General features: G+C 47.5%; 15 protein-coding genes across 15 annotated transcripts; 8 read left to right on the top strand and 7 right to left on the bottom strand.

Annotated features, from left to right (window-relative positions):
* Positions 1-241: 241 nt before the first annotated feature.
* On the top strand, positions 242-1044 carry N7483_012927 (uncharacterized protein; the record flags this gene model as incomplete). Its single annotated transcript, XM_057096354.1, has 3 exons — positions 242-270; positions 415-664; positions 727-1044. 3 exons carry the CDS (start codon positions 242-244, stop codon positions 1042-1044), a joined length of 597 nt encoding a protein of 198 aa, XP_056942325.1.
* Positions 1045-1061: 17 nt separating this feature from the next.
* N7483_012926 (uncharacterized protein) lies at positions 1062-3020 on the top strand (the record flags this gene model as incomplete). Its single annotated transcript, XM_057096353.1, has 1 exon — positions 1062-3020. One exon carries the CDS (start codon positions 1062-1064, stop codon positions 3018-3020), a length of 1959 nt encoding a protein of 652 aa, XP_056942324.1.
* A 318-nt stretch (positions 3021-3338) lies between these two features.
* On the bottom strand, positions 3339-4121 carry N7483_012925 (uncharacterized protein; the record flags this gene model as incomplete). The annotated part of the gene is made up of 1 exon (XM_057096352.1): positions 3339-4121. The coding sequence occupies one exon, from the start codon at positions 4119-4121 to the stop codon at positions 3339-3341; it is 783 nt and encodes a 260-aa protein (XP_056942323.1).
* Positions 4122-4718: 597 nt separating this feature from the next.
* On the top strand, positions 4719-6289 carry N7483_012924 (DXO/RAI1 family decapping nuclease; the record flags this gene model as incomplete). Its single annotated transcript, XM_057096351.1, has 8 exons — positions 4719-4793; positions 4848-5090; positions 5145-5176; positions 5243-5270; positions 5325-5332; positions 5388-5491; positions 5546-5716; positions 5766-6289. 8 exons carry the CDS (start codon positions 4719-4721, stop codon positions 6287-6289), a joined length of 1185 nt encoding a protein of 394 aa, XP_056942322.1.
* A 252-nt stretch (positions 6290-6541) lies between these two features.
* N7483_012923 (Elongator subunit ELP2) lies at positions 6542-9021 on the bottom strand (the record flags this gene model as incomplete). The annotated part of the gene is made up of 2 exons (XM_057096350.1): positions 6542-8821; positions 8893-9021. The coding sequence occupies 2 exons, from the start codon at positions 9019-9021 to the stop codon at positions 6542-6544; spliced, it is 2409 nt and encodes an 802-aa protein (XP_056942321.1).
* Positions 9022-9278: 257 nt separating this feature from the next.
* N7483_012922 (ubiquitin-related modifier 1) lies at positions 9279-9734 on the top strand (the record flags this gene model as incomplete). Its single annotated transcript, XM_057096349.1, has 3 exons — positions 9279-9334; positions 9393-9557; positions 9617-9734. 3 exons carry the CDS (start codon positions 9279-9281, stop codon positions 9732-9734), a joined length of 339 nt encoding a protein of 112 aa, XP_056942320.1.
* A 765-nt stretch (positions 9735-10499) lies between these two features.
* On the bottom strand, positions 10500-12032 carry N7483_012921 (putative MFS glucose transporter; the record flags this gene model as incomplete). The annotated part of the gene is made up of 2 exons (XM_057096348.1): positions 10500-11858; positions 11937-12032. 2 exons carry the CDS (start codon positions 12030-12032, stop codon positions 10500-10502), a joined length of 1455 nt encoding a protein of 484 aa, XP_056942319.1.
* A 1383-nt stretch (positions 12033-13415) lies between these two features.
* Positions 13416-14386, top strand: N7483_012920 (CFEM domain-containing protein; the record flags this gene model as incomplete). Its single annotated transcript, XM_057096347.1, has 4 exons — positions 13416-13499; positions 13560-13737; positions 13794-14044; positions 14102-14386. Coding segments are annotated over 4 exons (798 nt in total), but the record flags the coding sequence as incomplete, so codon positions are not given.
* Positions 14387-15862: 1476 nt separating this feature from the next.
* Positions 15863-16342, top strand: N7483_012919 (uncharacterized protein; the record flags this gene model as incomplete). Its single annotated transcript, XM_057096346.1, has 1 exon — positions 15863-16342. One exon carries the CDS (start codon positions 15863-15865, stop codon positions 16340-16342), a length of 480 nt encoding a protein of 159 aa, XP_056942317.1.
* Positions 16343-16831: 489 nt separating this feature from the next.
* On the bottom strand, positions 16832-17884 carry N7483_012918 (uncharacterized protein; the record flags this gene model as incomplete). The annotated part of the gene is made up of 2 exons (XM_057096345.1): positions 16832-17602; positions 17657-17884. The coding sequence occupies 2 exons, from the start codon at positions 17882-17884 to the stop codon at positions 16832-16834; spliced, it is 999 nt and encodes a 332-aa protein (XP_056942316.1).
* Positions 17885-18555: 671 nt separating this feature from the next.
* N7483_012917 (Rad1/Rec1/Rad17 family repair protein) lies at positions 18556-19714 on the bottom strand (the record flags this gene model as incomplete). Its single annotated transcript, XM_057096344.1, has 2 exons — positions 18556-19258; positions 19296-19714. 2 exons carry the CDS (start codon positions 19712-19714, stop codon positions 18556-18558), a joined length of 1122 nt encoding a protein of 373 aa, XP_056942315.1.
* Positions 19715-19870: 156 nt separating this feature from the next.
* Positions 19871-20291, bottom strand: N7483_012916 (OST5 family protein; the record flags this gene model as incomplete). The annotated part of the gene is made up of 3 exons (XM_057096343.1): positions 19871-19916; positions 19992-20046; positions 20189-20291. 3 exons carry the CDS (start codon positions 20289-20291, stop codon positions 19871-19873), a joined length of 204 nt encoding a protein of 67 aa, XP_056942314.1.
* Positions 20292-20520: 229 nt separating this feature from the next.
* gcnE (histone acetyltransferase GCN5) lies at positions 20521-22085 on the top strand (the record flags this gene model as incomplete). The annotated part of the gene is made up of 7 exons (XM_057096342.1): positions 20521-20542; positions 20601-20692; positions 20741-20794; positions 20863-21071; positions 21123-21237; positions 21300-22007; positions 22065-22085. 7 exons carry the CDS (start codon positions 20521-20523, stop codon positions 22083-22085), a joined length of 1221 nt encoding a protein of 406 aa, XP_056942313.1.
* Positions 22086-22885: 800 nt separating this feature from the next.
* rgsB (uncharacterized protein) lies at positions 22886-24128 on the top strand (the record flags this gene model as incomplete). Its single annotated transcript, XM_057096341.1, has 4 exons — positions 22886-23046; positions 23114-23712; positions 23765-23835; positions 23892-24128. 4 exons carry the CDS (start codon positions 22886-22888, stop codon positions 24126-24128), a joined length of 1068 nt encoding a protein of 355 aa, XP_056942312.1.
* Positions 24129-24812: 684 nt separating this feature from the next.
* On the bottom strand, positions 24813-25935 carry N7483_012913 (PCI domain-containing protein; the record flags this gene model as incomplete). The annotated part of the gene is made up of 2 exons (XM_057096340.1): positions 24813-25462; positions 25557-25935. 2 exons carry the CDS (start codon positions 25933-25935, stop codon positions 24813-24815), a joined length of 1029 nt encoding a protein of 342 aa, XP_056942311.1.
* Positions 25936-26669: the final 734 nt, after the last annotated feature.

The following is a 26669-nucleotide window of genomic DNA, read 5'->3' as shown; positions in this document are numbered from 1 at the left end:
GAACAAGTGTACAAAAATTTGATTTTCCAAGCTTTCAAGGATCGGTCTAGTAGTGATGTAGTATTCCAAGATTTGCACTTAGCCAAAGCGAGTTTGAGGTTCAGGTATACTTCGTAACGCTAGTTGAACCTCATATCTTATAAATGAGGTTCTGATGCACAAAATCAAAGTCCAAAACTAAAAGGACATCTATGCACTCAGCAGTGTGCATGATGATGAGATGCCGTGGGGGGATGGCGCAATGCGGCATTGGCTGCCATTTACCCGTCGGTATGTGGATCGCAGCCCCACGACGGCATAGGCTTGCGCCAGCTTTCATAGTACACTATGTGCATAATCAAAATCCTGATGGAGTCAAACCGCTTGCCCCTCATGCAACGATCCGTTGATAAAATCTGCCATTCTCTTTCACAGCTACTTATCCAGTCATCCCGAAGCTATGAAGTATCTCACCTCCGACGAGAAACACCAGTTGGCGGGTGATTACTTCGCCCCCGAGGGGCTTTATGAGTACATCAAGAGTTTGCCTTTCACGGGTCGAGTAAAAAGCAACGTCACATCGCTCACAGCTGGTGAATGGACCGAGATTTTGCTGGAATATGAAGTCGGTGGCTCTGGTCTTGCTGACGGTGCCTGGATCAAAGGCACTTTCAAATTCTATTCTGTAAGTAAACACCAACACCAGTTCAATCTGACAAGAAGGCGTTGAGATTAATTGTGCTTTAGGACTGGGCACTTTTCCAAACAGCGGACCCTACAAAAGACAACTATGTCAGTGCGGAGTATGTTCCAAACACCTTATTTCCGGGACAAACTCCATCGACAGTTCAATCCTTGGGCATTCGCTTTGATCAAAAAGGGCACGAGAGACCTTTTCAGAAGGCCGTTATTGTCGATATCCAGGACGGCTACCTGAACCCAGGAGACAAGATCCTGATTCGTTTGGGTGATCGCCGGTTTGGAGGCAAAGGTACACGCGTACAAACCTTCGTAGAGAAGGATTTCCGTTGGCGATTCTACATAGATCCAGTTGGAACCTCGTGAGTATCTTTGTGGCCAATATGCGTTCTGAATTTAGCTCATTTTTCTTCTATAGTCGCTTTGCACCGATCCGGCCAGATATCAGCTGGGATATCGTGCCAGGTCGAATCCAGCACATGGAAACCGTCTCTCCGAGACTCTTAAGGCCATCCGTTCCCTTCGAAATCCATACCCATGCCGAGGATAGCTGGGGAAATGTGAACCGAGATCAGGCAAACTTGTCGTTTCGACTGAGAATTCTGAATGAAGAATCAGAAATTGTGCTCCAAAGAGACGTATCTTGTCCCAGCCAAGGATGGACTAATACCATATTCTCAGATCTGCAATTGGCCGGGGATGGTGATTACACGATTCAAACTTTCTTGCTTGCCAAAGATGCCGATTATAAGGTTCAAAATGCCGTGGTAGCCAAAGACAGCAGAGCTGTTGTGTCAAAGGTCTCGCACATCACGGTGTCATCCGATCTGGCAGTCCCCAAAATACTCTTTGGAGATTTGCACGTACACTCTGACGATACCGTTGGTACCGAATCATCCACCTACAACTTTACATACGGACGTGAGATCGCCGGATTGGATGTTCTCGGGTACACAGCCAATGACTTTCAAATAACAAAAGCTCGATGGGATGTCACAGTTGAACTGATCAAATCTCTCAACGAGCCTGGGAAATTTGTCATCTTCCCTGGTACTGAGTGGTGCGGGAACTCGGCTGCTGGTGGAGATCACAATATTGTTTTCCTGGCTGATCCAGCAACACATGCCCCTGAATTTCCATTTGACCGACATGGAAATGTGGCTCGTTCATTCGAATGGTCCGAGGATGGGCCTCAGGACCTTGTCCCTGGCACATGGCCACTCGATGAAGTATATTGCACGTATGCTCACGATACAGAGAACAATCTTCTCATTCCACATGTTGGTGGGCGCCGTTGCAATCTAGCCTGGCATCACCCGAAGCTTGAGCGACTACTTGAAATTAGCAGTGCGTGGGGTCATTTTGAATGGCTAATTCGGGATGCTGTGAAGAGAGGTTGGAAGCTTGGTGTCTCTGCAAACTCGGACGAACATCGCGGGAGATGTGGTGGTGGTGTTCCCGGGACAGCAGTTTTCGGTACTCGTGGTGGCTTGACTGGAATTGTTGCTCCGCAACTTGACCGTGAGAATGTTGCTAGTTCTCTTCGAGCTCGACACACCTTCGCCACTACGGGACAACGGCTTGTTGGGCTTTTATCTATGGCGGATGGATCGGGTGTTCAAGGCGATGAGGTTCAGGTTCAGTCTTCACAAAAAGTGGAACTTGACTACCACTTCTTGGGTGAGCAGGGCTTCTCGTCCATCGAGGCTTTTGATGGTTCAGGATTGATCTGGAGTCGGAATTTCTGGTCGGAGTCCAAGGAGCCGGCCACGATCTTGCGCATCACATGGGGCGGAGCGAGATTATATGACCGTTATCGAGAAGCGATCTGGAATGGGAAGATCACGGTTTCCGAAAATAGTACTGTACAGTGGTTCGCACCATTCGGAGGCTTTGAGAATAACCGGGAAGATCGTGTCACTAGAAAGGATAATCACTCTCTATCATTTTTGAGTAAGACGAGTGGTGATCTGGACGGAGTCAACATCCACTTGAAAGATGGTAAGCTTCCATCAACGATCACGGTAACAGGCTCCCTCGGAGGCTATGTGAAGGTCGGAGATGCCCTGGCTGGAAACCCACACAAAGCCCAGCCAACTTTCAGCATCAGCGCTTCCTTGGAGGAGGCATTGGTATCCAATGGAAAACACATTGAAATCAAGGGTGGTGCGGACCTCTTCGTGCGCATTGAAGCAATTCCAGATATTGCCTTGCCACGTAGAGTACAAAGTCGAGCAGTATTCCAAAGTGGCCAAGAGGGAGCCCAGTCAATCTATTTTGTTGGACGAGAGTGGAATGGCACTAAAGTGGTCACCAGCCCCATTTTCATCAACCATGTCTAGCCCAAGCACTTGAGTTTGTTCACTGTTAGTATTAGATAATCCCCAGACCTTAAAAAAGATTTTGTACAAATTACTGCTCTGCAAGTGGATGTATGATCAATACTTCGTATATTGTTAAGTAGTACTCTTGATATTGTCAACCATAGCGTATAGTTCATCCAAACTTGGGCGTTCCTCAGGCCTATTGCGGGTACAAACCTCCATAACGGCATCCAGAGGAGGGGGAACAAGCCATTCCACTGCGTTTGTAATCGGGACGTTTCCGTATATCATCCCCTTTATAAGATAGCCAAGGTCATAAATGTCCGACTTCTCAGTTCAGCCAGCATCCAACACCGGCTTGCGAGAAACCTCAGGTGCCAAACAATTTCCCCAACAACTCTCGAGATCACAAATAAGCACGCGAGAGGTATCAGAGGAGAAGACAATATTATCGATGCGGAGATCACGATGAACGATCCCAAGGGAATGAAGGCACTTCAACCCGGAGAGTATCTGCAGAATCCAGTCTGTATAGACAGCAAGAGGATAAATGTTCACCAAGACATAGCGTGGCTTGAACTTCTCGAAAACCAGCTTCCCATCGGGCGACCTTCCCAGTAATTGAATGATGTGAGATGACTTTGGTACTCCTGGGCAAGATCCACCTTGACATTTGAGTAGATTTCTAATCTCACTCTGATATTTACCCTCCTTCACAAAATGTTTACTGGAATTGACTTTGATCACAGGGAGCGAGGCAAGAACTGTACCAAGTTCCTCAGAGTCATCGTCTAGCTCTGGAAGTGGTAGTGTATTTTTGAGGGGACATATTTGGTCACCGATGATTTCGTGGTCACCCTCTAAGACGGGAATGTTTCGTAGTAGGTGGAGTATATCACCAGAAAGAGTGCCCGGTATATCGGCCAGCCGGATGCACTGGCCTGAAGGTTCATACCAGTAAGTGTAGCATAAAACACCATCAACCACATCCAAACTGAGGTCTATTATCTGTTGGTCAGGAGTGGAATTCAGATTAGACCGATTTCTTCTCCCCTCGTAATCAGCTCTCAGTTGTTGAATTTCCTGATTAAAAGGATCGTTGGGTGGTGATTCGCTCATTGTTCGTATTCTGACGACCGCTGGTGCTGCTGAGCTTCACTGGAGAAGTCGTGAATGGCTTTGCCGAGTGGGTTTGTATAGGAAACCTCGGAGTTGCATGAAACTACCAAGGTTAATGTTTGAATACAGATTTTATCTCGAATAGTGTCTAGTATCTACACTGTGTTGCATGTTCAAGAATCAAAACTCCCACCGCATGTTAGTGCCTGAGGCATCAATATTGATTTCCTCTGATTGGTCATAGGACGATTTGTCATATCCGGGGGGAAAGGACTTAAAGCCGATAAGCTGTTCGCGGTGCCAAAGCTCTCCAAATCAGTGGAGATCATGCACATGCAGACTCTAGGTTAAATTGTACAAGCCATAACGAGCTGCCTGTTTCCTAACACCTCTTTCTATACACCCATTTTCAGTGGAGCTTCCTCGCGTTGCTTCCTCTACTAGGTATTGCAACGGGTATCGAAGGGGTCGACCGGAATACGACCAATACGACCAGGTGAAACTGATCCATTAAAAAGAAAGCTTGTGATTGCGTGGCGCGCCTCACTTTCTACTTGGCAACTTATCGCGCTCATTTGAAGGTGACAGTCAATCAACATGAGCCAATTCTCTTTCGATATCCAACCAGTGAACCGCTTTGGCGGTTCAAATACAGCCATTCGAAGACCCAAAGTAAGCTCTTTTCATACTCTCATAATCATTGATCTAGCGGCTAACTTTTTTCAGGAAGTCACTTGCTTCTCATATGATGATAAGCGGCAGTTTTCGCTGGGAGATTCTTCCATGCAGTACTATTACCCGCCCAGTCTGCCGGCGGATCTGAATCTCGGGTTTGATACTTTTCAAAAGCTCAATGATACCCCTGACGAACATCTTGATGCATTATTAGATGCCATCACGGCACTTGAGAGAGACACAGAGAAGAAATGTGATGTTGATATCATTACCTGGCGTGGAATGATGACCAAAGTGAGTGCTAGGAATAATTGTTAAGTTTTTGAATGGCTCTAACCCTTTCTCAAGATCTTGGCAGCTCCATACGATATGATGAATGGGTATGTTTGTTTGAGACTGCACAAGCTTTAAGTGTTCTGCTACTTACCAAGCTTATTTTGCGACAGATTTGAGATGAATGCGACCTGTTTCCAGGTATGATGCCCTCTTTTAAATTATTTTACGTCATTTTTACTAACTTCAAAAAAGGGAACAATGTACGTTCAAACATAATTATACCGAATTTTGCAAACAATTCCTAATTTGCTTCAGATTCATTGAAGAAAACAATGCATACAAGAACGAGCAGAAGGAGATCCAACGACATCAAAGAATGCCACCCGGAATGGCATCACAGGAAATGATGATGTACTGGGGTACGTATGAATGACTCCAATCCCAGTACTGCACTGCTGAAACCTCAATCCTAGGTTACAAATTCGAGGTTCTTTCGGTCCTCCGACAACCCTGGGACCCAACACCCCGAGATGAAATCGAAGCACGACCAGATCAAGTTGTCAATAACAGTGCGCAGTATTGTTCCGTTGTGAAAACTGGCATGGGAAGTGTGCGGATGATTCTTGGAGGTGAAGTTGATGCCGGTAAGTCTTGAGATGACCCGATCCATTCAACCGAAACTAATTCTCTCAGTATGGGACTGTAAACCGGAGAAAAAGGAAGACCCCATTCATTGGGTGGAGCTCAAGACATCGGCAGAAATTCGCAACGACCGCGATATGCTCAAATATGAGCGGAAATTGCTAAAGTTCTGGGCACAGTCCTTCTTACTCGGCGTGCCAACCATTATTGTTGGGTTTCGAGATCAACAAGGTATCGTGCATCGACTGGAAGAGCTTGAGACTGCTAGTATCCCGGGTAAAGTGAAGAAGATAGGGAGAGGGTCGTGGGATGGAAATATTTGCATTAATTTTGCAGCGGCGTTTCTTGAATGTATGGACATCCTCCCATCGTCTTCGTACAGTGCTAATGTATCTTCAGGGCTGAAAGGAACAATCAAGGAGGAGGGTGTGTGGAGGATTCGCAAACAGGAGAAATCACCGGTCATCGAGGTATTCAAGGTCGAGGATTCAGGATATGGCGATATTCTTTCCCCTGGTTTCAAGGCCTGGAGGACACAGGAGACTACCTCTGTTGATACCTCTCAGCCACTTTAGCTTTCTACATAATATGAAAGAGCTCAATATTCACACACTGGTAATGTCCTTATTTGTTTATTGGTACCCATATGGAGGATACTACTTCTATTTGGTTTAACTTTTTATCCAAAATATTCATCAAATGCGATTGTGCACCACTGCAATGCCGCTGCTTTCTACCCAAAGACTTTTATTTGTATATACAATGTCAAAGCACATTTATTCTCATTCCGCGTTATGTATTGATCAAGTCATGTCGTGGACAGGGACTCATGCCGCGACGTTCGAGATCGCATATATTCTCATAGAGTTGTCTTCACTGGCCACGGCAAGGTCGAAAGAAGACTTTTCATCCACCTCTGGACCAGAAACTGGACGCCATGACAGCTGTGTGATTGTCTTGGAGGGTGACATGGTTTTGTCAACAGCCACAACAAGACTTGCTTCAAGGGTATCGGCTGCGATTCGATGGATGCTGACAGCACCAGTATCCTCTCCAGCTGCAAGAATGAAGGAGTTCTTGTAGGGAGAGGGTAAGAAAGCAATTGCCGAAACAGGAGATGTTACGGCAATAGTAGTCTTGCATACAAAGCCATCCTCGCCCCTTTGCCAGATCTTGACCGATTTGTCACGTCCAGCTGTGGCAAAGACACCATCGATTGGCGCCCAAGCTGCTCCCAAGATCATTCGAGAGTGACCCTTGGGGTTTGAAGCAAAGGTGACAAACGTGTTCAGATCTTCCTGGCTTCGACTGAAAACCGCCCACTGTCGATCTCGGCCCACGCTAAGAAGATATTGATCGTCGGCGGAGAATGAGAGGTCGGTGATGGTTAAGGAGTGTGCAGTGAGAGAAGGCTTAATCTCATGCCAGTCGGAGGTATCATATAGTCGGATCACCGCGTGGTCAACAGAGCTGGCCTTACAGGCAGTGGCAATGAGCTTGCGATCGTGGCTGACAGCCACCGCAGAAATCTCATAACCGTGACCATAGAGCTTTTCATGCTCTGGCCAGAGTGTGTATCGCGAGAGTTCGTCCTCCAAGGGCGGGCAATCCATGCCCAGTGAGACTGCGTGACCAGGTGCGGCCACCTCATTTGACCCATCTTCTTCCACAGGCGCTTCATCGCCTTGGGCTTTGTTTGACAAACCCAGGACTGGGATTTGCGCAGTATCTGGGAGCTCACCCTCGATATTTTGCTCAAACCCTGTGAGCCTGCCGAGAAGATTGGCAATCTGCTTTGGTTCATTGAAAACTCTCAGAAGCTTTTCATCCGCGCCAGAGACGAACTGCGAAGGTCCCAGTGTATCGATGCAATTGAGATCGTACCCGTGAATTTGGGGACGAGAGAACTCATGCCACGAGATTTTATTGTCCCGTAGCCATTCAGCGTGAAGGCGAGTAGTCTGGTCAGCGCTGGTTGACAGAAGATAACCGCCATTCGGGTCCCACTGTACACCATTGGCAGCTCGTACGTGACCAGAAATGCCGAATTTTTGCACCCACATATCCGCCTCCGCATCATGCTGCCACACTCGCCAGCTACCTGTGCGGCCCAGGCTGACTACCTGTTTGCCATCTGGTGACCAGAGTCCAATCCAAAAGCCACCCGCACTACCGGTAGCAGTAGTTGATCCCTTCTGTACACTGATTTCTCCCATTCGTTCGATCGACATCCAGACGCCGGACACTGTATCCTGTTCCCAAATAGTGACTGTGTTATCCGCAGAAGCGGTGAGAAGTTGAGATCGAGCTGGGTCGGGGTTCCACGCTGTGGTATAAATCCAGTCTTCGTTGCCAAAGAGAAGAGCCTCGAAAGTGATAGAGTACTTCAGGCCAGAGGCATCGAATTCGTGGGCTTTGTTTGAAAGCGTAGGCTCCATCCCACCCAGAAGAGGATCGGCATCGTCGATCGGCGCCGGGGCGCTGCTGGCTTCACCCTGGTGAAGTCGCCATAGACGAATATATCTATCCTGGCTAGCGGATGCAAGTAATATGTCATTTGTATTGTTGTTCTTGTCCTGTGTAAATGACAGAGACCTGATCCAGGCTTCATGACCTGCAAGAGCAGCGCGGTGGTTAAACGACGGCTTCTCCTTGGAGTTTTCTGCGACGTATACGTGCACTTTGGTAGTGGTTCCGGCAACAGCCAACACCAATGGGCAGTTCTCGCCTTCGAGGACTCGTAGGGACAGGGTGAGTGGGAAGAATCGAGGTTTCATGGTAATCGTATCGAGTAGCTCGCCCTGGATTTCATCGGAGGTATTGATGCGCCAAATTCTAACGGTTCCATCTGCGGCTCCAGAAGCAATAATGTCCGTTCCATCAGTCACCGCGATGGCGTTTACAGACCCGGTATGGCCCTCCAGAGTAGCTGCATGCTTGTAATTGTGCGGGTCTGCGGGGTCTTGTCGCCAGACTCGAATTGTGCGATCGACGGAACCGGTGATGAGCAATTTCGCGGCCGATGAGGGGCATGTGTAAAATTTGACCACGCTGACTTTGTCCGTATGGCCCACGAGGAGAGCATGTACACCCCGGTGGGTGCTTTCCTATGAGTTATGTTAGCTAGCTGCCAGACACTGGATGTATAGCTCCATGCATTGGATCATAAGCCACTTACGAGAGGCTCCCATAGGGCGACATTGTTATCCGCTCCGTATGCGAGCACGCCCGATTGAACATCCCAATCGGCCGCTCCTGGGTGTCGGTTTCCACCAACGCTAATATATTTTGAAGAAACAGACGCCATGGTTGAGTATCCAAGTAACCATGCGAATGTGGGGGTGAACTTGAATGGGGGAAAAAGAGCTGTCGCAAAAGTCATCAAAGATCAACGTCCGAAGTGGACTTATCGATAAGCGATAAGCTTGCACCTTTGAAAGGTTTTGAGCCCCTCCACAATTCTACATTGATATGTCAACGACTTGCATCAACCTCGTCAAAGGCTTGAAGTCGATTGTTCGTTCGTCAATTATTTTCTTTATCTCCTGATAACCCGCAGAAACCATGTCTGACCCCGCAAACGGTGGTGCGGCACCTATCCCGATCACAGTCGAGTTCACGTATATTCCTCTCAAAACTCCGGATTTAATATCTACAGAGACTAATCACTCTCAATAGTGGTGGGCTGGAGATTCTATTTGCCAATGAGCGCAAACACAAGATCAGTGTTCCTAGGCGCCTAGATGATGGAAGTAATCCGAATATCTCATATCTGCTGCACTATCTGGTGGACAATCTGATGAAGGACCAAAGAAAGGAATTGTTTATCATGGAAGACAACGTGTATGTGACATCACATCGAGTCTTAGATGAAGATTTTGCTCAGAACTAACATATACTAGTCGCCCTGGAATTCTAGTGCTAATTAACGACGCCGACTGGGAACTTGAAGGCGAGGAAAAGTACGAGTTGCAAGCAGGTGATAATATTGTCTTTGTCTCCACCCTGCATGGAGGTTAGCGAATATTGAGTGATTGAATGTTATCAACTTGAATGTGCGAAGTACTCTATACGATGCATGATCATTCTGTACGGAGTATATGTACATCGTGGCGTATAGATCGCGTTGAGGTTGCAAGACGTGAGAGAGGCCTGTCAAGACGATAGGTCTTCAACCCAAGTCGAGAGCAATTAGCCGAGGGCTGGCATGGTTTTTCTCTCTTAAAATTATTGTTAGTCAATCGTGTCGCTGCTCAAGTGCTGGTAGTGGCTTCGGTACCTCCTTGCATCATTGGTTTCAACTCTTCGGATACGGAGCATATTATGGATAGATCCATTTCGAGTTGGCTGAGTAGATCGCAATAAAAATGGCTGGGACCTCGGGAATTAGTGAAACAAAATAAATAAACCACAATTTTACTCCTTTTTCTGACATGTTCAGAAGTGCCCCTTACTGCTTACGGGTATACACATATGCACGAGTAAATCAAAATAAGCCTTTGGAGGGGAACGTCGGGTATTAAATTTGACATAGTATATCATGATGATCTCTCATGCAACAAGCAATCCTACGAGGATAATACCGTTTATTCACATATGCAAATCGCATGTTGAATCGATGCTTGGACCAGGCATCTTCATCGTTAGGTTGAGTTTGAAAACATTCAAATGTTGAATAATGCATTGCCTACAGCAGTGTGCCGTGGCCATCTATCATTCCCAGCCAAATACGTAGTAGCAAATCCTATCTTAAAAACATTGAACGGAATCTGGAATCTCGGACGTCTAGTCTTGCCGACGGCTCACTCTACCCCAGACCTCGTCTACGTTAGATTTGCCCTTGGTCTCAGGTAAAACATGGTAAATGAAAGCAGCCGACAGCGCAGCTATGCCTGCAAAAATCCAGTAGACTTTGCCTTGACTACCCAGCGCGTCGTTCAAGACAGGGAAGAATTGCGCGACAACGAAGGTGGCCATCCAGTTAGTCGATTGGCCCCAGCTCTGCGCAGCACCAACGGCCTCAGGCCCAACTAATTCCGCGGCCAAAAGGAAAGGAACTGGTCCCAGACCAATGGCAAAGCATCCCACGAACAGCAAGGCAGCAACGGCGGAGATGATCTGTTGGTTCAATGCAAACCCAAATGCTAAGAGAACTGAGCTGCAGCCTATGCCACTGATGCTAAGCAGCAGACAGGTCTTCCTGCCAATGCGATCAGGCAATGGCATACATACTATCGTGGCAATGAGATTAATCACAGAGGTCATGATGGTAAGCAATGCAGCTCCAGTAGGCAAGAGACCCTGTAGCAAGGAAACGCTGTACATGACCAGGCTGTTGATACCGGTGAACTGTTGGGCGACCATACATGCCACAACTGCGATGATAGCAGGTCGATAGTATGGGTCCCGCACAGCCTGAAACATTGTAACCTGGGTTGCCGGCTGATCATTTGGTGGTGAGGATAGCAGCGACTCTTCCTCTCCGGATGGAGGAGCAGTATTAGAGTTTCTCCAGCTCTCAATCTCAGCCTCAATATCGGCGCCCGACCCGCGAATCCGCTGGAGGACGATGCGAGCTTGGCTTCTACGGTTGTTCTCCGCCAGCCAGATGGGACTTTCTGGTACTATAAGTAGGCCCAGAAACCCCAGCAAACCGACCACGCTCGCTGCAGCAAGGATCCATCGCCACATGCTACCATGACTCCAAAAGTAACCCAGTACCTGAGTAACTAAAATGCCCACATTAACCATCACTTGAGTGCACACGCCAAAGAACCCGCGTGACTGAGGGGGAGCAATCTCAGAGATATAGATTGGTCCTACGACGACAGCTGCGCCGCATCCAATTCCGGACACAAAACGACCGAGCGCCAGAATTGGGATCCCCGGCGCAAATGCCTCGACTATAGGTCCAAGTATGAGGAATATTGTGGCCACTTGTGTGGAAAGTCGACGTCCATATTTAGTGGAGGATGGGCCTGCCAGCAGAGCTCCAATGAAACCACCAAGGGTGTAGATTGAGGAGACCAAGCCAAATTGCGACGGGTTCATGGGAATGCATTGCGGAAGGCCATGAGGAGCGGTTGCCGTATGAATGCCTTCTTTCTCGCACGTTATGACAGCTTGAGGAGCATTGAGTTCGGCCTATTATGCGAATAAGGTGTCAGATGATGCTGGGAGTCTTCATAGCTGGCGGACAGGGGGAATCCCGGATATTCTTACCAGATGATAACCAAATTGAAATGGTCCAAGTGTGGCAACAAACACAAGAAAAATCAAATATGGAGTGACACCTGCACTAGTTGACTCGGAAGTCATGATGGGAGTTGTTGTTGAGCAAGGTTCCGTACTCCACAGAAGAAGGGGAAGCTCTTGCCCCACCTGGTTCCACTTCCTTTCACGCCTCCATCTTACCAATTCTTACGACAAAGAACCCAGGGAGTCACTGTGTACGAAGTTCAAATGTTCAATGAAAATAGTGGTATGATCATATTCAATTATGGTTGCCGATCATGAGACTAAGATTCAGTCTACTCAAGGCAGCAACAAATTCAAGTTTGGAAGATCACAAGTTGGAACAGCCAGTTTACACACCAAATATCGTCGGCTGGAATACGAGTGCAACCCACTCATACGTATCGATTCTCCACAGTGATAAAAGTGTGGCTAGTGAAGCACAGCCACGGCGACTCCGACAGAATTCAATAGTGCGATCGAAAACCAGATTATACTTCGACTTTCATGATTTCACCTTTTGGGGCTGTCGATCCTGGCCCAGCATGTCGGGAGATCAGAAAATCAGAAAATCAATTGGAAAACTCTGAACTTCGATGATTGTCGTGGGGACTGCATTCTCGGTATGTTTACCTCCGGGGTCCGAATGCCGCAGACTGCAGTGATCATGCATGTGTATAAATAAGGGGGCAGGGAGTGCCCGATTTTCCAACATGATGCATCATCATCATACTGCATTGGGTGGTTCTCCAGAGAACTTCCTGTTGTATGGGAAACAACGTCAAGGTTGAGCTCTCGCCAGGTCCCAATCCATGAGAAAGTCGAAAGTCAAATCCCGAGATCCACAAGGGGTCCTGGATGAATTGGTCAACTAGCTAAATCAGACGAGCCTATGGGATCTCTCCCGGTGGAGTGTAACCAGGGCGCCAATTGTCTCCGCTGATGATCAGTCCCCGATCGAGATCGAGATCGTACCCTTGTCCCCAGCAACAACTCGACCTTGTTCCTCGGACCCTGTACCTCGATGACTTCATGTCCTTTCAGCCACGTTGGGTTGGTAGCATGGATGCAGGGCAGCCAACCTCAAAAAGCAAAAACTATTGACCGGAACACACTAGACGTGGCAATTCCCGAGGTCGATCTTTGGGAGTTGGGTCTGAACGCACTTTGAACCGCGTTAGCCTTTGTTGACCTATTGTGATATTACTCATTAGTTTGTTTCCCCCTCCGTAAATCAAATTAAGTCTTAGTCCACTCAGTCGCAAACGTGCAATTGACTGCATCTCGGTTAAAACCTTGCACCTCCCCTGCCTTATAAGAAGGCACATATCCCCCCCACCTTGCATATCTTTTGTGTTTTACCTCCCAATCCATTACCAGCATTGACTCCTGAAGCCTCCAATTCATTTACAGGAGAGAAAATATCACTTCCTTGTACAAAACAGCTATCCACCACATCATATCATCATGAAGTCAATCACTGTTGCTATGACCATGCTGGCTGCGGCTAGCATGGTCTCTGCTGCGAGTGTCTCTACAACAGACTGCGCTGTAAGTGAAGCATTATCCAGGGGCTCAAGTCTGTTGAGCTAATTGCCTATTCATATATAGCAAATGTGTATATCCAACATGAACGCCAAGGCTTCTGAGCTTGGGTGCACTTCTGGTGATATGGCTTGCTTGTGCAACAGCCAGAACTATTCCTACGGTATCCGTGACTGCACCACCGAGGCCTGTCCCAATGACGATGCCGCACAGGTTGTCTCAGAAGCTTTGAAGAGCTGCCCCAGTATGTATCATCGCTGCTTGGACCAACCATGTACCCAGCTAATCATTGACGTTTAGGCTCTTCATCCACTGCCACTACCTCTGCCTCTGACTCTGACTCAACATCCGGCGCCACCTCTACCACCACCGCTACCGGCTCTGAATCTGCATCAGGAACTAGCACGGAGTCCGCCAGCGGCTCCACGGGCACAACAGCAACCGATACAACCGGTACATCGGGCTCTCACACTGGCACCAAAACCAAGTCTGATACCTCCGCAACTGAAACCAACACCAACACCAGCGGCACCAACGGCAGCACTGGCACTGTAAGTCTACGTGATATTATGGCCCATATGCTTGGCTTTACTGACTTTGATATCTAGAACACTGGTACCTCCACCGGGGCCACTGGTACTGCTGGTACTACTGGCACTGGCAGTGGTGCCACCACCCTCACTACATCTGTGTCCGGAACGGTTACCACAGAGACCCTGACCGGCTCCGGGGCTACAACCACCTCTAGTGGCTCTGGCTCTGGTTCGGGCACCTCCACCAACGGCTCAGGATCCAACTCTGCTGCTCCCTCCACTAGCAGTGCTGGCGCTCACCCCATGGCTACAGTCGGTACTGGTGCCGTTAGTTTCTTCGGTCTGGCCGCCATGCTGGTCCTGTAAGAATGCGATTCGCGAGTTGTTAATAGATCTCAATGAACGGGTGTAATGAGTCGGCTACATACAGCCCTGAGGAGAGATAAGGGCTGTATCTGTGTAATAAATTCCAAAGTTGTTGAATGAATGAATACTATGTCAAGAAAATGGTGTACCAAGACTGTCCAACTTGAAATGCTCAATCTACACTTACCGTTCGATTAGTATTTAGATGCACTACTTGTATGGCCTTCTCTGAGTCTGGGCGAGTACCTAGATGGCTGGGCTTCACTTCCAAACTTGAAAGCTCGACTCACATGGCGTTGGACATGGTAGGTAACATTGAAAAACTACTAGTCACATTGAACTTGAGGGCTTATCGGGGTAGGCAACCAGGCCCTGCCAATAGTAAAGGAAGGCAAACTTGAAAATGTAGCGTTTCCAGTCTACCCAGCTGCCAGTGCTATTAGTAACTTGAAATTGAACTATAGTCCACTCAGTCATTTTACTTGCTGGCCTGCGCAAACATCTATTGGACTGACTAGTTTGTCATTCTGAACTATCAAACAAGGGCAATAGATCATGTGGTCTGACAGATATCTCCTCCACACATCTACTTCCTCACCATCGTCTTTTTCCACTCTCAGCGCAAACCAAATTTAGATCTCAACGTTTAAAACATTTGATTGTGGTCGACGTGCCCAACCAACTCTCCGTTCGACACTACGTTCGACACTTCCACAGGGTTAATCGGATTTCTTTTCACTCACAAGCCTCAAAAAGATAAAAAAGAGATCCTAACCAAATTTTACTATTGAGACCACCCATCATGGATGGTAAAATCCCCCATATCCTCTTTGAAGCGAAAACTCCGGACTTTAGCAGCCAGCTATGTAGGCAGATACGTATATCACAACAGCAGAACGATACATCCCACTGTATCCAGTCCATGGCATGTCTTAGGCGTCAATTTTGTATATGAAGATACGGTATGTTTTCAAAATGATTTCTTTGGACAATTCCTTTCATGCAGACAGAGCGCAGTCAGAATCAATTTCAAGCCCAGATGGCTCTTAAGAGTCGACTGTATGTTTTGACATAGACACCTGGAGCAGGTTGAAGTAAAATAGAAGTAAAAGAGACGTAAGTATTTCTCTTATCTCTCACTTAGCCCTTACCTACATAGGTACATTAGATCAACCATTTTAACATATCAACCATGTGGGTTTAACCTAACTCTTGTCTATCCCTCACTTCCATTTCTCATTTCTTTTCCTTCTTAATATCCTTCTTGATGTTCTCATTCTTGTGTTCTCTTTCCATTTTACTTCTTTATCTATTTCAACTTTTATCTTCGTCACCATATCTTCTTCAACCTTCCTCTTCTCAACCTTCATCTTTTCAATTTCCTCAAACCATCCTTTTCCACCGACTGTACTTCCCCGCACCATGGCTACAAAACGCGAAGCAAACCTCATCTCCTAGACCCCATCGGATATGCTTTGTGTGGTATCGGAGGCCGGTGAGAACCTCTGGGCAATCCAGAGATTCAAGAGAGCGACTACATCGTCAAACCCCAAACCCATCATCAAGCTATACTGGAGCAACAAACAATTCGCTAGCTTGCCTCCTGACGGTGCTAAAGTCTCTGATGAACAAGTTTACCTCATCGTCAAGTTGACCTCCCATGCTGAGTGCTACAAGCGGTGGCCTGAAGTATTCAAGAAAGCCGAAGACATCAAAGACGCGCGTCAACCTCACGACCCGGCACCACTTGCTCTAGCGTTTGGCTTGCCCTTCTACTTCGTGTATAAGGACTACTACGTTTCCTGTGGTAAAAACCACCAGAAACCACTGGAGTCCACCAGATTAGGCCAAAGGCAGCAGAAATACTCAAAGGGGCACACGACTTCACTATTGATCCCATCCTCGCCACCACTAATGAGAGAAGTTGAAAGGAACGTACTATGGTCATAACGCTTCTCACCACCAAAAGGCAGCCTTGTACTCTGATTCCATACTGGGGTCCGCTTCCAAGGCTGTATACTAAGTGGTGTTTCAGTGACACCTGCTAGGTACCCATGGATGGATGTATGTACTAGCTTGGTAACCTGGGAATCATCCAATGGTTCCACGAGAGGAATGTGTATAAGAATCAAGTATATTGAAGCAATCGAGTGTATCAGGTATAATTATCTTCTAATCCCCAGGGATACTCATGCAAACCCCCCTGCTCCTGGGCATTGATGTGATAAGAAACGGCACCAAAAGCTATGTGGCTACTAGACTCAGCATTAGCAATGCTATCCAGATCAGTAATAGCCAAACACACATGCCAAAGTCAGAAGTAGTTTCATGTCTCATTAATCGTGTCGGGTACTCCACCACGAAAACACGCCCAATATAATTCAGATGCTGTGGGCATCCATAGACGGTTGTTTGAATAGCACTACTGGCTGCATCCCTTCATCCTAGAAGGACTGGGGCTGAATTCCAAGAATGAGACTGCAGGGTCAATTCCTCACTCCAATGGTTCTTGACAGCGTTCTTTGCTCCATCAACAACCATCATATGATGCTTTTCAAGAAATTGAGAGAATATATGTAAGACGAGCGTGCGATCACTCGCAGATTTAGCCAGTCGCCCCACCACATATAGCGGCCATGTAAGTGTGGCCATGGGTGTCGACAAGACACATACTCGGAGGACGCAATCAAACGCAGACCGATAGATCTTGCTATGCTGCCGTTGCGAATCGCCACGTTCAGTCTCGATCTCGATCTGTGGAATGGCTCTTTGTAACATCAGAATACCGCAGAACTTATAAGCGTTGGCGATTTGCAGTGTTGCCTCTAGATATGTATTGCTTGATGGTGATGACTCGATAGACCAGGCTTGTAATGATTCTATCAATGATTGAGCATCGTGGCTCACATCCTCTCCCAGCTGGACACGTGCAAAGAGGTCGGCAAGCCGATGCATCAGTGGCCAAAGTTGTCCGGCACATCCAAAAACAGTGTCCATTTTATCGATGAACTCGGGTCCACGATGGCCGGTGATTAACAAGGGGCGTCTTTCCATAGAAAGTGCTAGCATCACATTGAAGTATTGAAATACTTTGCGGAAGAAGGAAATACACGGCGGCTCATGCGATATTTGGTGCATGTGATACTCCAGGAGCACTTTCGCCCCTGTTAGATGACACCAAGCATTCTCTGCTGAGTTTCCCAGTACAATCTTTATCAACCTGATCAGTCTGGGAATCACCGACGAGTTAGTGGCTCTACATACCTCGTAATAGATCAAAAGTAAACTACAAGCTAGGCCATTAATACGCGATGTCTCATCCAGATTGGGAGAGGCAAGCTCTGAGGCCAGTAACTTAAGAGCTTGCGAATGTAACTGTGTTGCACGCTCGCGTGACTCCGCTCCAAGGTGATGAAGATGGGCAGCAGCAACTGCTTCCACAGCACGCTGAACTTGAGTAGAAGTTGAAGCTCGAGGCAAAATATGCAGCATAAATGGATTTGGAGCATTATGATCCAGCTGAGGAAAGGTGAAAGTAATAAGACTGGCGACTATCGTGTGGAAGTGATGAATAAACTTGGTCTCAGTGCTTTTCGGTTGAGCCGGCAGTAAGACCGGATGTTCAGATAATGCCGTCGCTAAAGACCCTTGGCTATTCTGGCTTTCTCGATAGCGAGTTTTGGAATATTTGACTACCGTCCAGTCTGGATAGGCGCATTGCACGCCCCTTTCGGTACACAGTCTGCAGGCTGGCCTTGTTTCATCGCATTTCTTGCGTCGTTTGCGACTGCACCTTTTTAGCTCTGACTTCGCCCATGAAACTGAATGTTGTTTACCAGATCATACACCCCCATCTTGACCTCGTTTCTTGTCTTTGTCCTGACATTTTGACTTGATTTCAGAGAGAACTCGGAGAGCGCCGTGCATCCCCACATCGGCATTTACTTTGAACCCTGCGGCGGAAAGCAAGATAGGTATAGATCGGCACGTCAGGTCGTATCTAGCTTACATATAAGACAACCTTGGAAATTAGGGGTCGTTGAATCTTACTACTAGTATCATAGTCAAAGAATTCACAAGGGATAGCTGTTTTTGTGTTTGAACGCCAAAAATCTCAAGGGGAAATGCCAAATGCAAATACATTGAGAATAGGTAAGTATACTCTATTCATCAGCTAAAATCTCCATCTCAGCCTCCTCAAGCTCTTCATCGAGCAATGGCACAAATCGAAAATCAACAAAGCACACCGGACCTGCTGCCCTCACTCCGGCTCCTATAGAACGTCCAGTCGCTTGCTGATTTTCATCCAGCTCAACCATAAACTGTAGACTCAACACACCCTGTCGATCCCCACGAATACTGACCTTATTCGCAACAGACATCGCCCTCGCTGCTTTGCGAATCAACCAAAACCGGTAGCTCTGTTGGATTCGCTCACCCATCGACGAAGGTGGCGTCACGAGAAATGTCTCTGTGACTGTCGGGGCAAGCTTTGCTCTTGTTGAGCGCGCTCGTGAGGATCCATCATCTGCTAGTACCTTATGTCTCTGTGTTGACAGGCCATCTTGGTCTTGGCCCGTTGCTTCGTTGCCCTGGTCAACGGAGAATTCGACGGTAGATTCGCTGTAGGGTCCGCCCGCGCCGGAGAGTGCAAAGTACGGAGTATGCTTTGCGGATGCAGACAATTTGAGAATTGTAGGTGTTGAGGAGTCGAGTTCTGCAAAAGCATTGTGTAGCCAGGCAGAACGCATTATGATCTTCATAATGATGGCGTCTCGCTGGAGTGGAATGTCGGATTCATCGTCCTCGGGCTCGTAGGTGACAAGCTCACAGGTTGTTTTAACACCCGCTTCGTCGATTGCGATGCTTAGTGGGGCCCCGTGTGACGCATATTGGAGGGTACAAGAACGGTCCATCAGTAGTGCCGGCGCGGAGAATACGTTCGAGGCAGGGTTTGTCTGCGGAAGACTGGTGTCCCCCCCGAGAAGGCTCGCTGAGGTCATTGATGCCGAAGATCTTGAGCGTTTCGAGGAGAGCGGCCAGGGAAACGACAAAGTGCGGATAGTTTGTTTCGTCGGAATCTTCATTGTCAGGCGCCTCTGGTTGTTGATTGACGGGGTTTGGTGCGGCATTGAACGTGTAGCTGGTGAAAAGCGATTTGTCGAGGAAAGCAAGTCCTTGTATGACGCGGCCCTCTTCGGCAGAGAATCGAAGGCCGTCAGGTGTGATTTGAACGGTGGCTTTGGAGGCAAAGCCAATGCAAGAGAGAAGAGTGTAGAGGTGGTGGGCGTTGTTGGAAACGCCAGTGAATAGAGGCTCCATTATAAGGCGAATACTCTAGTCCAGGTGGTTGTGGATCTTGAAAGGAAGCAGGGAATAAATCGGTTGCAGATGTGATAACTTGGGAGCTTCTAGCAGTACAGGTCCCGTGCAATAATTCCCCGCTAAGTGTACATGGAGGAGACAATGGGTATCGCTTTAAACATAAACTCCCACGGCGCAGATCATAAAAACAGCTCCGAATCTATTCGATATATTTGTAAGCATGATTACGACCTCGGGAGATTTCCCGGTTTGCTTTCTAGTCCGAAGTACTTACCCAGCTGCTAGTGCAGATGGAAGGCCCAGGGTGAAGAGGCTCGCAAATGAGCGATCTGTAAATAGAATATGAGTAAAATAGATAGAGCGGCTTCAAGTATTTGATAACCTACTCAGGCCAAATAGACCACCGGCCAGGACAGCTGTCATTATAAAGTCAGTAAGGTCAATTGCTGTATCATTGGGAGCTATGCATACCACAAACGAGCAGGTTAAAGCCAACAGCGAATTGGTTATCCTTGGAGACAATTGGGTTGAAAGGGGTTGCGGAGGCTGCCTCCCAGACTTGGTTCAGCGACATGAGTGATGAAATGGGGTTTTTTAAAATATTTAAAAGGGTGTTGACGGAAACAACAGAGGGAGTTGATAAACCCCATATAGATACGCGGCTTCTTGGTGATCTGGCCCATCGGTGTCGGAAAATAGTATCTCCGAGACCGACCCCAGTTAATGATTATGTGCTGCTTTACCTGTTAGTCGTGTCACCGACGCGCATTCTATACTTATAACCTCCATATCACATCTTCGCCATGGTTGCTGTTTCTCCTAAGAGTGAGTTTACTTCAATCGGGTTATGAATAGGCTCCAGTTCATACTGACAATCATGTAGACTCGAAAAGGAAAGCTTCGGAGGAGGTTGCTTCCCCGGACTCCCAGCAGCAGGCTAGTAAGAAAGCGCGCACTGATTCCCCAGAGAAAGAGGTTTGTTCGCTATCTGCATCGGATGAAAACAAGCTAAAAACTTCATAGGACAATGGCCCGCCCTTGAAGCCACCCCTACGCATTGTGCCCTTCCCCGAGAAAGTGAGCCTCATCCCCACCTTCTCCGCAGCGGCAACACTCTGAGCCCAATAGCTGACTCTAACTTCCAGCCTGCTGTGCTTGAAGAGCGCCGAGGTGATATCGAGTTTCGGGTGGTCAACAATGATGGATCTCATGACAGCTTCATTGTTCTCACGGGTCTGAAGTGTATCTTCCAGAAACAGCTTCCTAAGATGCCGAAGGACTATATCGCTCGACTGGTCTATGATCGATCGCATTTGTCCATTGCAATTGTGAAGCATCCACTGGAAGTTGTAGGGTATGTTTTATCTCGCATGGATTGTAATTTTGGGCACTGACGCCGTTGCAGAGGGATCACGTACCGCCCATTCAACAGTCGCAAGTTTGCTGAAATTGTCTTCTGTGCCATTTCCTCCGATCAACAAGTCAAGGGATACGGTGCGCATCTAATGTCTCACCTCAAGGTATCTTGAATGGATTTCCAAAGCTTATATTCAGGTCGAGTCTAACTCAACATCTATCGCAGGATTATGTCAAAGCCACTTCGCCCATCATGCACTTCCTCACCTATGCAGACAACTACGCCATCGGATATTTCAAAAAGCAAGGATTCACCAAGGAGATCACGCTCGACCGATCAATCTGGATGGGATATATCAAGGATTATGAAGGTGGTACGATCATGCAGTGCACCATGCTACCCAAGATTCGGTACCTCGAGATGGGGCGGATGCTACTCAAGCAGAAGGAAGCTGTTCAAGCAAAAATCCGTGCTTTCAGTCGATCGCACATTATCCATCCTGCACCCAAAGAATGGAAGAGTGCTGTTCACAAGATTGACCCATTGAGCATCCCCGCCATCAAGGAATCTGGGTGGTCACCCGATATGGACGAATTGGCTCGACAGCCTCGCCACGGACCCAACTATAACCAGCTGTTACACCTTCTGAATGATATGCAGAACCACAGTGCTGCCTGGCCTTTCACGCAACCAGTGAATCGAGACGAGGTGCCGGACTATTATGAAGTAATCTTGGAACCCATGGACCTATCCACGATGGAGGAGAAACACGAGAAAGACATGTACCCGACACCACAAGACTTCATCAAAGATGCGTCCTTGATCTTTGACAATTGTCGACGATACAACAACGAGAACACGCCTTATGCCAAAAGTGCGAACAAACTCGAGCGATTCATGTATCAGCAGATTCGAAATATCCCAGAGTGGTCGGTAAGTAGCTTTTTATCATTATTTTTTTGACTTTGCAGAGCACTAACTCCCTTTTAGCATCTGGCTGATGGGCATTAAGGTTTGCTTTATTCTTCATTCCCACTTTTTTCTATATTGATATGGGTCTTTGACATGGTGGTTTAACATGGCGTGGCGTTTTTAGCGGCAAATCGATTTCCAAATACCCCAAGGATTGATAAATGGAATTCAAAAAATGAATTGATGCAATAGGATTATGAACCATTTTTGAACAAGTAGATTGATACTAGTATGCTGTACATGAATAGATTGTATAGCTATACCTAGAGATGTAAACAGTATAAAGTTCGTTATGATGCAATAGGAGTATACTGACGCAGTGACAGCCCTGGTGGGGTCTCGGACCGGAACAACGTGTTGCGATATTGCTTCACGGAATGAAGAAAGATGGCTGGATCCCATCCTTGACCTTCAACCCTTGCGGTGAGGAAGCTTTCGTTTCAATCCCACCTTATGCTTGAGTTTTAATTTCATCTGAACTTCTTGGTCACTGTGTCAAAGCAGTTTGATCCCTTCCCCCTTTTCTTTATTCTTCTTTTCCACCCCAAGGGTCTTCCTCCTTATTTGCCGAACAACATTGCGTGTCCTACGATCCACCAAATTCTTCTCCATCTCTCGCCCCTCTTTAGGCACCTAGGTGTTTTTTTCTTCACTCCCTACTTGTTCTATCGAACTGTTCTCCCGCCTTTCGCTTTTTTGTTAGGGACTGCTGAAGTCGATCTTACTCGGCTTCGCGCGACCGACCACGCTCCTTACCCCTTTTGGGTCATCTTCAACCCCCCCCGCCCCCCCTCTCGGTGCTGGAATTTTCACCGTCAATTTTCACCAAAACACATCAAATGACTTCCTCCTGGGATAACTACTCCGATTCGGAGTCGCGTAATCGCCTTCCAACTCTCTTTGAAGTGCTCAGTCGGCGCACTTTGGCCCCTGTCGATCTCTTTTCCTTCTACATTTACATGCGCGACCAGCAACGCTCTGTCGACTATCTTGATTTTTGGTAAGCAACTATATCAGCGAGTCTATGCTCTGAAATATCCTTTCGAAGCTAACACCAATCTTTTAAGGCTCGATGTCTCCCAACATATGTCCCTCTGTCGTCATTATGTCCGTGAACTTCGTCGCTCTGTACTTGTCGCGACTCCCGATATGGAAAGGGCAGACAGCAAACGCTCTTCAGCGATGCTAGAGAACTTGGAAAACCTTGGAGATATTCCGCTCGTGGAGGCTGGCCCCTCACGTCTTCCTGCCAACGAAAAGGATCGAGATGCCGACCATCGTCTTTCGGCTTTCCTGCGATCTGAAGGCCAGACCTCGTCTCACTCGCCGCGAAATAGCATTGGATCTGAATCCGTCTACCAAACTCGCACCGAATCTCCCGAACCACCACGTCACAGCACCGGCAATGGCGGTGACTCGAACTCCCCCGGTCACACTGTTGCTCGCAATGACATCCGTGCTAGCGCTGAAAAGATCTTGTACACCTACCTGCTCCCAGGCTCTGAACGCGAAATCGTCCTGCCGGAAGCAATGGTTTCGACAATTATTAATTTGATCGAGGATGACGGCCGTGATGACCCGGAGGTGTTTGATCCCGCTAAGGACTACGTTTTCCAGGCCATGGAGCGGGATGCGTTCCCAGGTTTCTTGCAGGCCAAGGCTCTGGGTAACTTGGTTCCTTTGAGTATCATTCTGCGTCTTGCCTTTGCCTTGATTAGCTTTGGTGGTGGATTTTGGGGGGGCTTTCTACGTTGTCCTACGTAACAAGCCCCGGGATATCCGTTGCTGGGTAAGAGAGAGAACCCGAGTCTCGTATAATTTAACATCTTGCTAATTGTGTTTTAGGTCATTCTTCCTTTCGCCGTTGCTTCCTACTTCATCGTCTCCTACCAGTACAAGATTGATCCGGTCATGGCATTTATCAGCTACAGTGAATATACATTTATGAACTGGGCACCGATCCGCGAGAACTATGTTCGTCAACTCTTGAACAAGCGAGCCATTGTCACAGCAGCAGTTGCGTTCCTAGTAACGGCCGCCTTGAGTATCTTGTTCATCTTCGTTCCCGGCACCATGATGTGAAGCTTTTCTCCGCTACTACCGATTCAAACCTCCCGAATTACGTTTCAACTATCGCCTTGTGTACAGCTTGTCCCTTCGTGTTAGTCTCGCTTTCGAAATGTCACCATTTGTATGACCTTTGGGCGTTCCCCTCCTGGCGTCTGGACCTCGCTATTCCGGCCCGCTTCTGCGAAGCATAATTTCTCTCTCAAAAGGTTTATTCTGCCCGAGTGTTCGAGTTCTTAATTTCCTTGATTTATTGCTACTCTAATGGCCTTATCCTTTACTCTCTACCATCTACCTTCGGTGGTTAACCCATTCCCCGTATCTCCTTATGTTGTCCATATTTGTGATCCTCTATCTCGTCCTTTTTTCCCTTCTATCAATACCCCTCCTAACTTGAGATATTTGTATTTATGTTTTCAATGAGTCGTTACCATGGATAGCTGTTACGAATGCAATCTACTTCGGTGACATTTATTAAACCTTGTAAGGTGTATTCATTCGACCTAGATATCTCAAATCCATTTATCATCATGGCGAGCTAGGTAACATTCATCAGGTCCATTCAACCTAGATATCTCAAATCCACATCGTGGCGAGTTAGGTATCATCATGGAAGGCAAAAAACGTTAATTCGGGGCGTCGTAAAAGTCCACGAGGGACAAACATGCTGGATGCGAAGCAAAGCAAGCCATTTGGATATCAAATTTGACGTTCCCCAAGCACTCTCTTCGTGCGATTTCCACCCGCACCAGTGCTGCGCCCTGCTCCGGCGCCCTCGTCAATGTCCATTCCGTCACCGGCATCGACGAGGCCATCATCTTCCTCAATATCTTCCGCCTCTCTCTTGGCAGCCGCCTTGCCCTTGCCTTTCTTGCCTTTTCCAGAACGACTTGCTCCGCCCTGGGATTGGCTCTCGGCCTGGTGCTCATTGACTCTCTGCTTGAATTGCTGCTCAAACTCCTTCTCCTTAGCTTGGCGCTTCTTGGTATTGGCCTTGACGGCTTGGGTCTGGGCCTCTAGGTCTCGAGCAATCTCACCACAGCGCGCCTCCCAAGCTGACAATTTGGCCACCATGCCTGGAAGAACGGCGGGTGCCGGGTCCCGGAGTGGAGCGACGGATGTCACGTTGAGGGATGGCAGAGTAATGGATGGAGAAAGACGAGCAACCAAGAGACCGTTATAAATTGCTGTGGTGATGAGTGCTTCGAGATCACCGGCAGTTGCCAGATCGAGCGCTGCTTGAAGGGTGGCATAGGTGAGGGGCTTGGGCTTTGTGGCATAGGTGATGAGGGTTAAGAGGCGGAGTTTGTTGGCTTGTTCAGCGCTGAGAGTTGGGAGGTTGGGGGTTCCTATTTGGGTTGTAAGTAAGTGTGCAATTGGGTGTAGATGGGTTGGTTTGCACAAATGATTGGTGTTGATGTTGGTTGTTGATGGGAGACTTACCTTGGTAATCTTGCCAGGTTCCCCAAGCGAAAATCTCCAGGAGCTTCAAGTGACCCTGGTGCTCATTTGGTGTGTCAGGAGCACGCAGGGATTGGATCGTAGGGGTTTCAAGGAGCTCGCCGAAGGCATAAGTGTTTGGGTGAGAGGTCGCGTTGGTGACGATTTGAGCGACAAAGCGGGGAGAGGTCGCGCTGTTGGAGTTTGCGAGATGGATAAATGGCTGGAGAGCCTCTATGGCTCGCTTATGGACTTGGTCCATGGCAGAGGTGTCAATACGTCGAGGAGGTGGAATGGTTGGGGAAGTGGGAGGAGTTGGAGATGGGGAGCTCTCCAGCTTGAGCCCACTGAGGGCGGTGGAGATATCATTATCGCCCTCCATGGTGGAGGACAAATTGGGCGGTGAGTCAGATGTGGAAGGCGGTGGGGTGAAAACGAGGCAGAAAGGGAAAAACAAAAAGTTGCTATGTATATCAGCTGATCACATCACACCAACAGGCAACAACAGGCAACAACAGAACACCTGAATTTCAAGGGCCACAACGCATTTATTCTATGATAGAATTAATTCTATTTATTAATTAAAATTTCAGGATCTAGCTACATGTGTGCAGAGTACTAATTCTAGCCGCCTATTTTCACATTGGTAAAGCACTCTGTATTAAAACTACTACTACTACTATATACTACCTACATAGTACTACTCCAGACCATATCACAGTACAACTTACATCCATAGGCCCAGGTGATAGGCTCATGTATACTACTAGGTACTGGTGATAGGAAACAAGTTATTCAAAATTTACAGGATTAGTATCAAGTTACTATTTAATGTAAGTACTTACCTAGGTCAGTTAAATTTTGTGTCTAGTTGCACATGTGCCAGTGATAGTAGGTACATACATGTATGTGCAGCCTTTTAGGTTGATTACACTAAAGTGCTATATGGCCTAGGAGTACCACTGTGAGCGAATCATGATCATATGTATTGATTGTTCAGATTTTACCTTGATCTTAGACTACTGAAAAATTCCAAGGTTTGAATGATAACTACGTAGGTAGTATTACTATTATATATTGGTAGATAACACTAGGATCAATTTCAAATATTAACAT

The sequence above is a fragment of the Penicillium malachiteum genome (genome assembly GCF_028827825.1).
Source record: "Penicillium malachiteum strain IBT 17515 chromosome Unknown utg000005l:1.0-9002435.0:326005.0-9005861.0, whole genome shotgun sequence".
NCBI lineage: Eukaryota > Fungi > Ascomycota > Eurotiomycetes > Eurotiales > Aspergillaceae > Penicillium > Penicillium malachiteum.
Note: the sequence above shows the minus strand (reverse complement) of the source record. Positions and strands in the feature narration are given on the sequence as shown.